Source organism: Aythya fuligula, chromosome 1 (genome assembly GCF_009819795.1).
Source record: "Aythya fuligula isolate bAytFul2 chromosome 1, bAytFul2.pri, whole genome shotgun sequence".
Classification (NCBI taxonomy): Eukaryota; Metazoa; Chordata; class Aves; order Anseriformes; family Anatidae; genus Aythya; species Aythya fuligula.
In genome coordinates this window covers 85,814,548-85,831,444 of record NC_045559.1, presented here as the reverse complement: position 1 = coordinate 85,831,444, position 16,897 = coordinate 85,814,548, and the positions used below count along the sequence as shown (strand labels likewise).

The window sequence follows — 16,897 nt, the reverse complement described above, 5'->3', positions numbered from 1 at the left end:
TTGTGTGCATGGACACAAACCGTGATAAAGCATGTGCTGAGTTTCAACAGCAAGTTCATCTGTTTCCCCACATTATGCTGTAAGCAGAGAGTACACAAAAATACAACATGGCAGCGCTAAAGCATTGCTTCTCCAAAGCACTGCTCTGATGCCTAAATCTCTGCATGGTTCTGCATTTTTACGTCCTGCTGGTGAAAATGTGCAACCTCCTGTCACTCAGTACTGTGCTTGGAACAAAGGCTCAGCCCTGACAATCACTGGGCTCCAAACATTCCCAGGAAACCCTGGGCTAGTACTATTTTGGGACACAGTATTCCTTATCAAAGTGAGAAGGTGATCCCATGATCAAAATAGGATGGCGAGCTATTTTGAGGTCTGCCATGGACACTCTGTGTGAGGCCATCTGTACATGTAAAACACAGGGGGAAGGCAGGTGTCCAAAGAAAGTTGGATTCAGCATTTGGCTTCACACTTATCTTAGATCCAAAGACTGCCTCTCTTATACATGGTTGGCAGCATTCTATAATGTTGGCAACACTAACCATTTTAAGTCTTGCAATGTTTGGTAGCATTCCTTCAAACACCAACTCCTAGAATCATGAGGTTATCTTAAAAATTGCAAGTTCATCTTGTTTCGAATAAGCAAATCATGATTATTCTAAAGCTATCTCTATGATTTTTAGGTCTTGAGTCATCATTTCTGAACACTTGGAATTGGCACTCCTAGGTAATTTTCTAGGAAGCACAGAGCTTAAGATATTGCAGCTCAGGAGAATCTAGAATTTAGGATTACAGTCAGGAGGAAAGACATCTTCTCCCTTGTAAATGTTGAAAAAGTAATCACTTTCCTCAACATACTGAGAGCCAGGAGCCATAGGAACTCCTTGTTTTTCACAAAGACACTGAACACAGTTGGTTCTTTAACGTCCTTTGGTAGAAGGACAGCCGCTCACCCAGTGCTGTGAAAGGAATGTAAGGAGTTGGCTGGGTTGGAAGAGTGGACTAATCCAACCCAATATGCCACATAGCATTTCCTAGTCCCCAGGCTCGACAGCTGGGCAGTGGGAGCCTGTTTATCACATACCAAAATGGAATATTTGCTGTAGCTGCCTGGCATAACATCCTTAAGGGTGCTTCTTGCCATCACATGAAAATAAGATGTCCATGAAACCAGGAAAAACATGATTCCATTAAACTGTCTCAAGTCTAATGGCATTAGTGTCACATGGATACAGGTTGCTAATGCTATCAATGCTCCAGGAGAAATTCTGGAGAGAAATATATAACTGAAAAGTGTGTTCTTACCAGAGAGTTTCTGTGCCCTTACGAAGACACTCCCATTTCGACTCAATTTAGACTTTGATTCTGAGCCAGAACGGCCCAAGTTAAATATCGACTTCCATTTCTTGGACTTGGTAGATAACTTTCTCCTGGAACAACAAAAAAAAAAGAGCTCAGGAGATTAACAAAATTTACCTTTTTGTTTTCTTCAGAATCCCGTAAAAGCCTCTGAACTCTTTCCCCTGAACACTTCGCTTCTTTTCCTCTAACATCTCTTTTAATTTTAGTATATGCAAGGCATCACTACACGAACATCTCTCCCTTATCTGCAAGTGATTTATCTGTACTGCTGATTTAACTATGTCAAGGATGGAAAGACACCTGAGCCAACTCTCCACAGAGTTGGCTTTGGCATCACTCTACAGCAACTGTGATTGACTGAGTGATCAACCATGCCTGCCTCCAGAAAGGAGGCGTTTCTGGGGCTAGAACCATCTTGTAACACAGTAAAGAAATAATTGCCTTTTAGATAGGTTTTAATGACAGTATGCAAGATAAATTCCATAGAACTGATGGAATGTGAGCTATTGCCTGGTGCACAAAGCTATCCTTTAAAGTCCTCATGATTTATAGTTTTTATGAATTTGCAAAAATAAAAGGATCTGTTAATACAAATGGCTATTAGTGCTTCTCAGGTCAATCTGAATTTAATCATGAGTGTTGATCATATGCTAGTATAATGTAATAACTGAAAGGAGGAGGCTTAAGGGAATTAAATCAATTTCTTGTAAATGTCAGAGGAAGTGGGATGCCAGTTCCCTGTGTCTTTTCAGAAAGCCCGGCTTTAAACAGAAGGAAACTGCTGTTTTGGAAGCCAATTTTCTTCTATGAATGTTATTGCATGAAACTCTGTTTCAGTTCCTTTACATACCCATTCTGACTCCTCCTTCAATCTTCAAGAGCAAGACCATTTTACCACCCTGTCTCAGTCTCCAAAATGTGTTTCCTACCCATTCTCATAGTTCTGCTTTTCTTTCAGATCAGTGCTCAAAAGAGCACAAATCAGTCCTACCAAGAGGATTAACATCTTAGTGATAGGACTGTTCTCTTCAAGTGAGAAAGGAAAAGGAACTGTAGACAGGCAATACACTTTTTTGTTTTAAACTGGTTATCTTCTTGCCAGTATTCTATTAGACAGCTCATTTTTCCTTTAATATATCAAGTGTGAAGAAATACCTTTGCTACGGTGCTTTATGGGTCAGTAGATTAATGAGTCTCCTGCTGCAGAGGCTATAATCTCTCAGAACAAGGCAGTCAAGCAGACATATATTAGCAGATAGATAGACCAATAGATAAATAATTAGGCTGGGCACCAGTGCCAACAACTGCAGCAGTGTACGCTGAAATTGGACTCTTGTCAGCATAGGTGCCACTATGTAAATATCTCATAGTGCTGGAGAAATTTCGCCTTGCTGCTTGGCTGTGAGCACAGAGGAAGGTGGAGAAGGATGAAGCGGAGTAGGTCAGTACCACCAGGCGTGCTATGGGCAAGCTACCAGCAGGTGGAACTCGTAGGAGAGCAGTGTCTGGACCTGCTCCTTGCCCAGCCCTCGTTCAGCCAAGCCTTGAACTCACACAAGGTCGCAAAGACAATTAATTCCTCCTGCAGGGTGTTCTGCCCTAATGGAGGGACGAGGACTAGTGCAGCTATGAATCCAGCAACTGAAAAGATCCTCAGGAGCAGCTGTGCCTCTTGAGAAGAATATGCAATTTTCTCTCAATGGTGGCTGTAAATTCATGTGTGCAGGTGTGCGGCTTTCACACTAAGAGAAGTCTCAATCCTAATCATGCTGGGGAACCTGCTCCTTTTGCTCACACTTTACACTCCTCTTGGCACTTACTTGCTGTCAGGGAGGTCAACAACTGTGTGGAAGAGGGAGCCGGTTACAGGGACAATCTCAGGCAAGCTGTTCTCTCTCCTCTCCTTCCTAGCAGGGTGGGAGGCTGACAGGCTCCGTGCCTGTGCTTCTTCCAGGCTCACCAGCTTCATCGGCAGGGAGGCCGAGGGGAGTGACAGATTTCTCACAATTGGTGCGTTCTCTGAAAAGCAAGAAAGTACATTCCAGCCCCGGGGTGAGGAGAGATGAGAGCAAGAGCTTTGTGTCTTTATTTGACTGGAACAACTCCTGCGGAGGGGGAAAAGGAGCAGCACGTGCAGAGAGAGAGGCTTTTGTCAGATAAGCCTTCCATCTCCCCAGCAACCTTATCCATCTGAGTGCATTCCCAGCAGGGGCCACACTTGCCAGCCAAAGGCTGCTTTACACAGGCTTGCTTTCCCTGCTGTAGATGCGTTGGTGTTAAAGAGGCGTCCCTGAAAAACACCAGGATGCATACGTTCTCCTCCCTCCCCAGGTTTTGGAGCAGCTGAGTCCCCTGTCCAAGCCTAATTCTCCCTCTCACTTCCACATCTTTCTCCTTGTCTTGTTCTAGGAAGGGGGACCGCTCTAAAAACCTCCATTACTGTACCTTCCCTTCAGGGCTACAGGGAGTACCTGCAGTACATACAAAAGGCTTGGAATTTGCTAATTGATGTGTTTCTGTACTGCTGGTGACAGTAAGGACACAGTTCCTCACTCCCTGCCGTCTGCTGGGGCAGAAACATGGGCATAGAAATGGCACCCACACCAGCACAGCAGTTCAAGGAGGGCACCATGCGGGAACCGCAGGCTCCAGGGATAGCCAGCAAGGAAAAGTGGATGGGATGAGTTGACACAGGGCAGGAGAGCAGAAGCATGGTTACTCCATCACTTCTGCAGGTGCCTTCCCAGTGTGTATAATGTGTGTAACAGGAAGACACATACTGCTGAAATGATGTGAGATCACTGCGGTTCCAAGCCCTCTCACTTCTCTGCCTTATAAGAATTTTGACAGCAAATCTGTCACTCAATAAAAAAAATCAGCATCTCCCAAATCTGCTGATGTCCCAGTAAAAATAAATCAATCATTTCCCATAGAACAACAGAGAAATTTGTAAAACACAAGCATAACTTTTATCTTGGGAGTGTGGTCTCCAAGTTGGATGGATACAACAGCTGACAGAACTGAGAGAGTGACTGAAGCGCTTAGAGAGAAAACTTAGGCCCAAACTGAGAAGCTAGTTGGGTGGTCTTCCTTCTGAAGAAGGGGTTAAGCTAGGTGAGATCATGTGAACAATGAGCCTCGGGGCTATCTAGGAGCACACTGGAGGAGGCTAGTACCCAGAGATGTTGGAGATGAGGATGGGGAGGACTAGGGTAGCGAAGGATTGGGATCAAGATGTATTTAGGGGAGTGTGAGAGCTTTCTAAGTGTTGATGCTTTTGAAATATCGGTGGAAGGGGATACAGTTAGAGCTGTAGTACAGGGCAAGTGACAAATAGGGTGTCTTGGGGAGGTTGTTACCGATGTTCTCTGCAGAGCTGGCTTTTCTGTTTTTGCTGAAGATCTGATCCACGTGATTCAGGATGAACTCTATCACCAACTGCTGGACTCGCACCTCCAGGAAAGCTGCATCCCCGTTGCAGCCAACAGCCTCTATCTCCTTTGACCTGCACCAGGAAAGAGGTTTACTAGTAGCCAGAATTATTGTCACATGAGGCCTTTGGGAATGAGAAACTGGCTTTTTTCCTGCAAGACTTGGAACAGGGATGTTTTGGCCTCCCTTGCTGCATCTCTTGCTTTCCTTCGATCACCAAGCCCTCACCTTCTCTCTGTCTTTTCACTCTTTTAAAAATCTGTTTCCATTTTCTCTCTCACCTTTGTTATTTCTTTCCTGCCTGTGTTATTTTCCCTCCTTCCCTTTTACATTCTTTAGCAGTAGATAAAACTGACTCTCAAACTGCTCTCTTTTCTTCATCTTTGGTCCTCCTTTATCTCTTTCAAAGTTGGGCCTGAAAGGCAACACACGAGCCTTCAAGCACTGCTTCCAGATCCCTATGCAATGCTTCAATCATCTCTCCAAGGAGAGTTTGAATGAAATCCCTCAGAAACCTGCTCGTGTTCTCCCCATGCCAGATTTGCCAATGTTCTGCTGTGTGTCCCAGTAGGCTCTTCACTGCCCCCTGCACTCTCACATTCTCACTCTTGCTCTCAGCAAAGAAACATTCCTTATCTTGACATGCCAAAGTGTTGCTGAAGAAATTATCTCTGGGCAATGGATCCTTTGTAAAGTTAATGACTGGTGTGTTAGATAATAGCTTGGGGCATTGCCAAGAGGATAACCATGTAAGGAGACTGCAATTGCATTGCTTGCTCCTTTCTTATCCTCCCTGGGACTTGCACTTACAATAGATTGCAAGAGGAAACAGACTTCAGTTTTTTTTGACAAGGACAGATGCTGGCATGAAAACGTCTCAGTAGTAAAGGCCCACTTTGTGATGTTCAGTAGAGTAAACATCTGAATCATTTTCAGAACCTGTTCTGCCTTTGTTGTGATTTGCCTTTAGCTCTCTTGCCAATGTCCCTCCGGCCTGCCCTGCAGCCTCCTCTCAGCCCCCCCAGCTCCTGGCTCCCTACACCAGCTTTGTCAATGTCCCTCTCCTGCCCAGCAGGCCTTATCTGGACTGCCCCTGCATAGCTCAATCCTCTCAACACACAGGTATGGGATAGGTGGAGAAGGCGACTTCACCAAAATAAAAAACATTTCAATATAAAATTTTCAGACAAAATGTTTTCTTGTTCTGCCTGGCTCTACAACATATCAGACAAACTTCTGCCTGCACCTTATCTGGGCCTCTTCCCAGACAAGTGACCAGCAAATCAACCAAAATCTACCTGGTGGTCTTGTGATCTGACACTAGCTGCCATCCTAAGTCCATCGAGCTCATTTCACTTATGGTGTAGCAGACCCGGATACAAGACAGGCCTGTGATATTATTACCCTGTTTTCTTCCCTTCCAAGCCCTGCCGTCTCTCACCGCATCGCTGCAGAAGCACTGGCACTGTCAGAAATGTCATTTCCGTTCCACAGTGATGAGCTAACTCGTCATTTTTAAATCAATGTGCTCAACTTACAAATAACAGCTTTATTTTTGAATAAAAAAAAAAAAAAAAAAAAAAAGAAGAAGAAGAAGAAGAAGCAAAACCACAAGTTTCCTTGGATGCTGGCAGTAAAACCTCAAATTATTCAACCTGGAAGAATTTTTTCTCATTTTAAAAGCTGCTTGCTCTGCTCTAGCACTCCCTTTAGTTGTTCTGTTTTTTCCTGCCTATGTTTTTCCCTCAGTGGATGTGTCTCTAGGCTCAGGTGCTGATGCTCTCCGTGGAGCTCAACATGGTGCTTGGGCTGGGAGGACTCTACTGTACCTGAGGAGATTGGGAGCCCACACCAAGGCCAGGTTTCTCGTGTGCATGTTGGTCATGTTGCTGAAGGAGGCCAGGTGAGTCAGGTGCTTGATCAGGTATTCCAGCGTTCTGCAGTGGTTTCACAGGAATAGAGAGAAAATCGTCAGGTCCCTCATCGTGCACATGGTTATGTCTCCCCTGAGGGCTGCTCCTTGCAGCCTGAAGTGTGAGACCCACCGGTGGGCTCTCCCTTCCACTCGGGTGACCAATGCTTGTCTACAGGGACAGCAGGTCTCGGGCTCAGCCTGGAGCTCAGAGTTGTCCCCTCCTCAAGGAGGGCAGTGTCAGCACAACAGGTCCCATCAAATTGAGGATTTACAGAGCCAGGATTTTGATGGGATGGCAGTGAATCCCTGAACATCTTTGCTCTGGGATGGCCAAGGATGGGACACAAACAAATCAATCCTTAGCATGATGGGTGCAAAGGAGATAGCAGCTGGGTAGGAGAAAGGGTTGGACCCTGCAAAGTCCAAGAGCTTAGCTCGTGCTTAAGTGCCTCCAGCAGATAATCTGCTTCTCACCACACCCAGTACACTGGCTAAGGGTGCCATGGTGGTCATACCCAGGGAGGAGGAGGATAGACCGAGGCAGGGAGAGCCTGTTTAATGATGGCTTGTTCAATGACATTTACATGCCAGATAAATTGTTGCCAGATTTGGAAACAGTGAGTCAGCTTTGGGGAATTAATTTCTGGAAATGAACTCTATTGCTGTTTCAAGCAACGTTGCCTGATGGTGACAGCCACCACCCCGTTCCTCAGAGCCTTGATGGACACATTCTCACCTGTAATGTGATGGTGGGAGCTCCTGGATGACATTTTGTATTCGTGCCAACTGCTCGTCCTCAGGGAAGCGTGATACTGCTTCCTGTGGAGATAGAAGGAAACAGTCCACCCTGGCGACAGACTTAGGGGAAAAGGAAGAGGGATAAGGAAGGTCACATGAGACAGCCTGTCTCTGAGGGAATGCTCTCTTGTTACCTTGCAGAGATATTGGTAGGAGAAGTTGATTTGTGTTCCCAGCACACCAGAGATTTGCTGTGCTGTTATTTCATGTATTGGTACATCTTCCCCACACCTTGAGACACGGTGGTTAATGTTTTGAGGGGAGGGAGGCTTGAAAACTGAAAGCTTCAATTAGGAATTATGTTTTTTGTGTGTGTGTGTGTTTTTTTCCTTCATTTAACAAGGATAGTGATGAGTAAATTAGAAATAGAGAGGAAAGAGAGAAGTGAAAATATTGAAAAATTAAAAAGATGAATGAATGAAAATGTCCCTTCCCCAAAACTGTGTTAAAATAAAACAGGTCTTTCAAGCCCAGTGTAATAAAAAAGGGTTGGATGTGCATACTTTACATTCATTAAAATAAGCCATATGTGTCTGTCATATAAAGATAACTAGAAGTAGTCTGTGTGAGTTTGCCTCTTTTATGGTGGGAGAAGCCTTAAAAAATCACTGTCCTGGTAGGTTAATAAGTTCCTATACTCAAGGTTAGACAAGGTTAGACAGAACCGAGGTTATACATCTTGGTCTTGATCAAGTGCCTCTGGAGCAAAAGCTTAAAAAGCCATGATAAGCTTTTGTCTGCATTCCTAGGAGTTTACTGCATTGGTATCCATCTGTTCAGCTATTCCCTTTCAGTTTTTGTGCTGGGGGAGGGCAAACCACCAGCGACTTCAAACAATGCATGACTGTCTGGGAACCTCCTGCCTACCCTGCTGCCACTGGAGTTTGGAGTGAGTTCAAAGAAAGATGCTGGGACCCACGCTGCCAGCAGCAGCTTTGCCTACAGACAGACGTCAGCACTGCTAGGAAAGGAGAGGAAGGAAATAACCCGTCCCAAACCACCCGCCGCTTAAACACCATCAACCTGAAATTACGAGTTACAACAACAGAAGCATCTTCTTGTCCTTGCAGTCCCTATGACATCCCCACTAACGATGCTGTCGTCTCTGTTGAGGTCCCTGCCCTTTTCCCTGCAGACCATTTCTCATGTACAACCAACAGTAAGCCAAATCTAGCTAGCTTATATATTTTATTCCCTAAGACTGGGAATTAAGATCTATGCCCTCGAGCTTGAACTTACTCATTGGTGTCACAGCAAAGAAAAATGAGTGAGCTCACTAGTTGGGTATATGTGAGATGTGGATGCATTTCTTTTGCCCAAATTAAAGGTAGGTTAACGTCTTATACTACATTTTACCATAAATACAGCAGTGGGCCAACTGCTTATCCTTGTCACAAGCCCACACTCATACAAATGCCCAAACATTGCCATCTCCAGAGGCCAGGAATCCAGCCTTGCAGTGCCACAGACGGGGGCCACGTCACAACACTGCCAACAGCAGTACAAATCCTCCATGACCTGCATTGCCCTCACAGGCAGCTGCACATGTGCATGAATCAGGTCTCTGCCAAGGAGAGCAATCCACAGCAGCAGTGTGCCAGGCCGCCTGTTGCAAAACACCTGAATTGCAAATGACAAGCCCTTGTGAATTGAAAAGAGCTGGCTGTACGCTTCATTTCCAACTATAAGCAGGAAACAAGATTGTTCTGAGATTTGAGAAAGTGATGCTAACTTTCTCCTTGTTTTCATTGTTATTCGGCTGACACAATGCCTTGGTGAGGAGGAAGGACCAAGCAGAGGACCCCTTCTGAGGTATGTGACTCATCAGGAGGTTTAGGGGCAGCTCTTTCACTGCAACAAATAGGAATATTAAAACGTTTGAAATCAATCCTTTAAAAACAAACAAAAAAACAAACAAAAAACACTATTACATTCAGCCTAGAAATCCTAAAAACAAGAATTCTCACAGTCTTCATACAAGGTTTCCAGTTCAATGGCCTTACCCAAAGATGAAGAAAGAGAAGAATGCAAATTTTAATTAGTGCATCTAAAACATTATATTTCAACTGGATTGTACACAGAATTTTCTCTCCTGATTTGTGCTGATTTTTATTCCTACATTTAACTTCCAGTTCTCAAAGACCTAATGCTTAGACAGCAAGTGAATACCAGACTTTCTGAGGTCGTGACCCATTCAAACCTCCACACCACATTTCTGACCCACACATGTTGTGCTTTTGAAATCTGAGGACCTTTCCAACTTCAGAATTAGAACAGCAAAATACAGAATCCAAGGAAGAACCAGTAACTCCATTTATTATATGTCCGCTAATTACAGCATGAATTCCAGTTGTTTATATTTTCATCTCACAAACAGGAAAAGAGCGCTCTGAGGATGGTAGAAGGTAGGTATCTAAAACAATTTAAAATCATTTAAAATCAAATTTATTTTTTTTTTGTAACTCTGATAGTGATTCCAGGAATGCACAATTCACAAAAGCCTCAAATAACAACTGGAACTGAGACCAGAGAGAGAAGGTAGGCTTGGCCTCCTACAGCTGACTTGTCCTGAAGGACCATCCACCCCTATGCCCAGGATGGAAGGAGCCAAGTAGAGTCAATTTACCTATTCCATAAAACAAGCAGCCAGCACCAGAATACTGGACGGAAAACTGGGGAGCTTGAGAGGACACCATGCTGCAAAGGTTGACGGCCTATGAGGTCGTGACTGGGATGTTACAACCATGAATGATGACCAAAAGGCCGATCCCTCTCTAGTCATTAAGAATTTGACTTTCCTTAGCCACAAATGTCTGAATCACTCCGGTGACTCAATGTGGAGCCTATCCCATCTCAGAAGCAACTCCGAGTGAGTCAGTCTGGGATTAGCATGCATCCTTTACTCCTACTAGCGCTCTTCTGCTCAGGCACAGCTGCCACCATTCCCTGCTCAGACACCCCACGCACACGCACGCTCCTATAGCGCTTTTTCTGCTCCTTGGGGATTTGGTCTTTTTTATTTCTTTCCTCCCTGTATCTGACTGTGTTTCCTGTCAGCTGGGTTACCCATTATAAATCTCCACTGAGCAGAATTATGTGAATAATGGATTTTGTGGCAGAGCAAACTAAGAAGACGGAGTTTAAAAAAAAAAAATCCCTTTTAGGTCGATCTAAAGTGATAACATTTGGGGGAGCTGGCACAAGATTTTTAAAAACAATTGTTCAAGGTCGACCAAGGATCACATTTCAACCAAAAGTGAAAGAAAAACTCATTTAAATTTGGGGCTATTTAACCCTTTTCTGAAAGATGTTTTATTTAAGAGCTGGATGTGTTGATTTAAAGTTGAAACATTTCCTTTAGAAAGTATTTGTAAAAGAAACATTTGGATAGTTACAGAAGTGTTTTCCCTTTTGTTTTTGAATAAAACTATTTACCAAATGTATCTGACCAAAATCTGCAAGTCATCATCTCAAAACTGCACTTTTCAGCAAACATTCTTTCCTAAAAAAGTTTCCATCTAAATCTTCATGTTTCCTTTATAGCATTTTTCTTTCATAAATCAGTAATGATAGCCAGAAAGACACCAGCCAAATATCTGCAACAAGAATGAGGCTCATCAGTTACTATGAATGGTTCAATTATACCCTGTATTTTCAAGGTCCTATTCACCCTGACTGTCTCCATTTTGGAGATCCTATCCTATATCCTAAGGATCCCTGTATCTTGAGGGTATAGGAAAATTTTTCACATCTGCTCAGAGTTGTGACTGAGGTTTTGACTATCCACCACCTCAAACCACAGCACAGTCTTACTTAAAAATTATCATGGGAATAGCAAGACACTTAGCACTGTTGTGTATCTGTCAGGCAGCATAGCAAGGCTAGCAAGTTGTTGTTCCCCAGCTCAGTTATAGTCCCAAGCAGCTACTTGACTTCTTATAGCAAGTTGCTCTTTGACTGGTCTCCTTTGGCTCTGCCCTACAGTAAGACCCCTTGCACAATGCGTCTTTGGATAATGTCTTCTTGTGTGGACCCAACACGTTTTTCTCAGTGCCTCCTGAGCCACAGTAGTGCTGTTTGGAAATTCTTGACTCAGGGTAGAGGTGATGCAGATAGCAGCACCTGAAGCTCAGCTTGCTTGCCACTTCCAGTCTCATCTGGACATGATTTTGCAAAATTTCCCTGCCACATCCAACATTTTTTGGCAATGTCTGTCCTCTCCACCCTCCAGCAAATGAGAAAGAGTAGGATGATAGAAATTCTTAACAAAGGATGGATGTTTCTAACACTGATAAAATAATCTTCACCATCCCCCCACCCCTGTTGTTTGAAGAAGATAGTGAATGCTTTTAAACTTAAAATTCACACCTCAAGCATGGACAATTTCAGCCTAAATGACTAGACTTAAATTTGTTAGTGTCATAGACAGCTAAAAGTGGATTTAGAAGGGTAAGAAACAGGCAGCCTTTACGACAAGTATAGCTTGCGCTGCCACCTTTTAATGAAATATTATCTGTCACCAATATTAGCCAACTCTCTTAAAAATTCAGGCTTCACAGTCATATTTTCCAGCTCCCTGCCATCTTCTCTTACTGTATCCATGTATAATCTATGGTTGTTTTGCAGAATCAATTTACTACTCTCTGAATTACAATCCATTTAAACAAGGTTGGAGATTTCTGCTTGGCCAGCTGCCACTTTCCTCTGCTGTTTGTATTTATGGTATGATCATGACAGACCTGATATGTCATAGCTGGCATAACCTGTGTCATCATTTGCTCTCTGACAAACTGTGTGAAAATGCTACAGATGAAAAAAAAAAAAAAAAAAAAAAAAAAAAAAGTCGATACTTTACACATGGGTTGAGCAATCCATTTGTTCAGGTGTCAAGGACTGTGGAAGGAACAGAGAAGAGGAAACCACTCCCTTGTGATTATGATCAGAGGCCCCAGATGACCCCAAAGGCTCTCAGTGATGGACAGTAATGAGGAAAACAAAGAGAATTAGCCATTCTGGAAGGAGGTGCACAGTGGGGAGAAAGAGTAACACCAGGGAAGCAGTGCAGTGAATAAAATGAGCAAAGGAAAGGAAATAACAGAGAAAACAAGAGAAACAAACATGAAAGGGGGGAAAGAAACAAGGACAGGGAAAGACAGCCAGTGCAAGATGAGAAGGGACAAGCACTGGGAAGTGTTTATACAGATATATGCACCAGAAGCCAGGACACCAGACTGAAACCCAAACAGCTGTCATGGGGGAACCTGTGACATGTCCATGCTTCTGGTTAGGAATGAGGGCAGCAAGAGGGCTCACCGTGAATTTCTTGTAGAGCTCATATGTGAGGAGAGGGTTGGGCAGCTCCCTGAAGTACAGCTTGCAGAGAGATCCCACGCAGTGGATGTCCTGGAGGTAAACTTCCCTTGTCAGGTCCGGGCATTGGTCAGAAACAAACTCTTGTCTGAAACAACACAGAGACACAGCAACCTAGATGAATAAGAGCTGTAGCACCCCTAAACTCCACTCTGCATACTCTTTTACAGCTGGAGGACAAAACAAACTGGAAGGCAGACAGGACTGTGTTATCTGCAGCCTGGCCCAGCCTGACTCCTGGGACCAGGCCTTGAGGTTTCAGCTAGGCTCTGGCTGCCCCAGCACAGTCCCATGAGGGGCCCCCAAACTGATATAAAGAGATCTCTTTGTCTTGAAATGAGAAAGAACAACTCAGTATTTGTGCTGAGACCCTCCAGGCTCTTCCCATTAATAGACACAGAGGGAGACTTTTTTCCTTGTCATGGCCTAATCCCCAAACCACTGTATTTTCCTGCTACCAGCTTCAGAGACAGTTCCCATTCTGCATCAGTGCAGAGCTCCGTTGGCCCTGATATGTACTTGAGGGACTAACAGCTCGAAGATGCTGAGCAACGCCATCAAATCCCTCTGGTGCTCAGACTGGTTGCCCTTACCTCAGCTTTTGGATGTTGGACGTCACTCCTGAGAGGCGATATATCCCATCCACAATGCCATGAGTCTCAATGAACTCCGCACAGCTCTTCAGCACATAGGGGACTAGGAAAGAAAGGCAAGACACCCGGTGAATACACACCAAGAGCTTCCAGAAGTCACCACAGAGGACACAGTTTCATAAAACAGTAGTGGAGGCTCTCTGCAGACACAGGGAAGGGTCCAGTAACAGAAGAAATACAGAGCAAACAAAAAAAATAACCCCCACAAAGTAGCCGTAGATAATTTGCAGAGTAAGGATATGCAGTGGTTCTGCCACGCCATGCTCATTGCCATGTGACAATTACTGAGCCTGAAGTCACAGAAGTACTGTGGGAAGAAAGGTAGGGTTTCTCTTTTTTCTTTTTCTTTTTTTTTTTTTCTTTTCTTTTTTTCCTTTCCAGAAAAAGAGGCGTTTTCACTCTAATTGAAAGCATGAGGTAAAGCATGTGGTCCCAAGAACCTCCCCCCTCCCCAGGATAGAGCTCCAGCCTCGCTGAATCTAGCCAAAAGGTCTGATTGGCTTGGATAAAACTCAGAGAAGCATTCACACTTCCATATAAGCCTACATACCCACAGTTTAGTGCTCATAAACTCCCACAGAGGGGGTATAAAGTTCAAATATTGACTAGATCTGCACACTGGCAAAATCTGACATTGGCTTCAAAAGAACTCCATCAACGTAACCAGCCAAGGACTTAATCAGCCTTAAAGCTGAGAGGAGCCTGAGGCAGAGCATTTACATCCAGACCTGGACCCAAAGCTTGTGTTTATTTTTTTCCATTATATAGGTAGAGGAAACCCTCATCCCCTTGGTCAGACCAAGCCTCTCTGTCCCCAGTACTATAACAACCCCAGCTATAACAATAACAGTAAGAGAGTCCTTCCTTATTAGGTGCTAGAAACTACTGTGTATTTAATGCAATGCTTCACACAGCCATAAGCACAGAAGCCAGTAAATGCAGAAGCTGAAGTTCCCCCTGTAATGCTGACTCTGCTGCACTACACATTCGGAAAGCTGTGCGGAAGAAAACAGGCTAAGCCACACATTTTACTGGAAAGCCAGGCATAGCAATTACTGCATCTCTGTGACACCACAGAGATAATGCCTCTGGCTGGACCTTCCCTGAGTTTTTCTGCCTGAGTTCAGGGCCATAATAACATATTAACACATGCTTCATCACACAGGATCCAAAGACATCACCCCAAGGATGGCCTGAAAAACAGAGCTGGTACATTGTTGTTTTTCTCCTAGGTGCCACTGAGGCCAGAGCCAGCTCATGGTTTCTCAGAAGCGTGGGCTTGCTCCTACCACACAGACCAGGGCCCTGGCTCTGGTGAGGAGGGCTCCTAGGCTGGTGCCTACATCAATGATACACTCTTCCTGAGCACAAAGAGCCAGGGAAGTGCTGCCCTTCTGCCTCTCAGCTGGCACCAGGAGAGGGAAAGAGGTCCTTTTCATGCATCCCTTCTCTTCTCAGCATGGCCAACCCAAATGGAGGGGTAGTGGCAGTGATTTCTTGGAAACCTGAATGACCCAAACAGGCTAATTCTCTTTGAAAGAGGCCAAAGGAGCCTCCTCAGAACAACAGAAAAATTGTCTTTTTTTTTTTTTTTTGTCCTTTTTTTTTGTGTCCTTTTTTTTTTTTTTTTTTTTTTAATCAAGAACTCATAATGCAGGTAAAATAGCCATGCTGGATCATGCTTGAAGTCCTTACGCTGATTTTTAAGACCTTCAGGTTGCTGGGCTAGGACTAAATACCAGCTGAACCTCTTGCCCTAGCCTACCACAACAACGTTCATGGGAAACCAGTGAAGACTCCGTGGTAAAAGATTTCTCCATAGCAGTCATGGACTTTCTCACATCAGTGCCTTCCAGAAGGAACATGGGAAGCATTCTTTTCAGTGCCTACAGCACCGACTTCCTAAGAGGACTGGGTGAGGTGGAAGGATACAGAGCAAAATAAAAGTACAACATTTCCTAAATATCCTGCCCAAGTGACGCATCAAGAAAGAGGACCTTCCTTTCTCCAAGTAAGACTTGGCTATCTGTAACCACAGCAGAAAACTCAGATCATATGATGATGAGCATGCTAGAAATAAAGACACGGAAAGAAAATAACTTCAGGCCTCTTCTTCATTTTTGTCTGGTTAGACTGTACTGTCTTTGAGGCAGAAACTATGGGTACATGGCATATTAAGATTGTCTTATTGGTTGGGGTCTAGGAATAAATATGAAATAAGCAGCAAAAATGAAACCAAGGCAGATCCATCATCACTTCAGACCCACAGGGGTGGGAAAGTGAGTGAAGTCCATGCCATCTAGAAAAAGAAGAATGAATTGAACACAAAACCTATCTGAGCAGGAAATCCACTTGCCAAAGCCTGTTAGAAAACTGAACAGCCTTTCATATAGACAAACTGCTTGTGATGGTGTCTAGCTGCCACACGAAGGTAGTCTGTACCAACAGTGACCTTTGTTAGACACTTTTTAAGACCTCACTGTTAAGAACAAGGACACCAAATAAAAATGCATACATTGAGGTTTGTTGTGACTAATTTGACCTCTTGCAAGGAAGACCTATTAAATCACACTTTTTTTTTTTCTGTTTATTTTGTTTTGTTTTGCTGAGGTTTAAATTTCCTTGGGATAAATTAGGTCAAGAGGCCTCAGGCACGTAAGCAAACCTCTTCTGCATAGACTGGAGAAGGCTAACTCCATCTGTTAAGGACAGAAAGCAAAAAAAAAAAAAATAAGGGGGGCCTGAGGGGAATAATCTGCAGCAAACATAAAAAAAAATCAACTAATTTGTAAAAGTGGGTGAAGACTGCACAGTAGAGACAACCTTATAGACTGCAGATGGACAATATGCACCAAGCTCTGCCAATATCTCTTACACCAGCCCCGCAATCTTAACTGCTTTTCCAGCCCTGGGCTTCTCACATATTTCTGCCAGTGCCCTTCACTCATCATGTACATAACTTCCTGCCATACCAGGTCTTTGACTCTAACGAAGAGAAACAGCTAGTCATGCCAAAATGTGTGGCGGTTTTGTGATGTCAATAAAATCCCACATAGGGCACATTTCACTTGCAACCAAAAATTACAGACTTTGACCTCAGATCCCTGGAGGTGAAAGGACTGCATCGGCTTCCTGCAAAGCAAGCCCCTAAATGCAGCACTTGTATGAAACCAGAGCACAATAAGTGTTTTCTTTGAGCAGAACCTGCAGCTCTGAAATTCCTGAGCAGCTCTGATCTCCTACAAAGCTGGGTCTTTAGGGCACTTGGGGGAGGTGAGGTTAGAGAGGCAGTGAGTGGCTCCCTCCCACTTCCAGCCATCTCTGAGGTGGCTGGGCTGTTTGGGGTATGACTACTGATGTGCACAAA

General features: G+C 44.1%; 1 protein-coding gene across 1 annotated transcript in view; it reads right to left on the bottom strand.

Annotated features, from left to right (window-relative positions):
* ARHGAP31 (Rho GTPase activating protein 31) overlaps window positions 1-16,897 on the bottom strand; it is a 58,852-nt gene that overhangs the window by 11,608 nt on the left and 30,347 nt on the right. The window contains exons 2-8 of the mRNA XM_032207652.1: window positions 13,471-13,573; window positions 12,821-12,965; window positions 7,446-7,528; window positions 6,624-6,731; window positions 4,722-4,867; window positions 3,183-3,381; window positions 1,306-1,430 (exon numbers count right to left, since the gene is read on the bottom strand). Coding sequence (XP_032063543.1) covers window positions 1,306-1,430; window positions 3,183-3,381; window positions 4,722-4,867; window positions 6,624-6,731; window positions 7,446-7,528; window positions 12,821-12,965; window positions 13,471-13,573 — 909 coding nt within the window. The remainder of the gene's footprint in view (window positions 1-1,305; window positions 1,431-3,182; window positions 3,382-4,721; window positions 4,868-6,623; window positions 6,732-7,445; window positions 7,529-12,820; window positions 12,966-13,470; window positions 13,574-16,897) is intronic.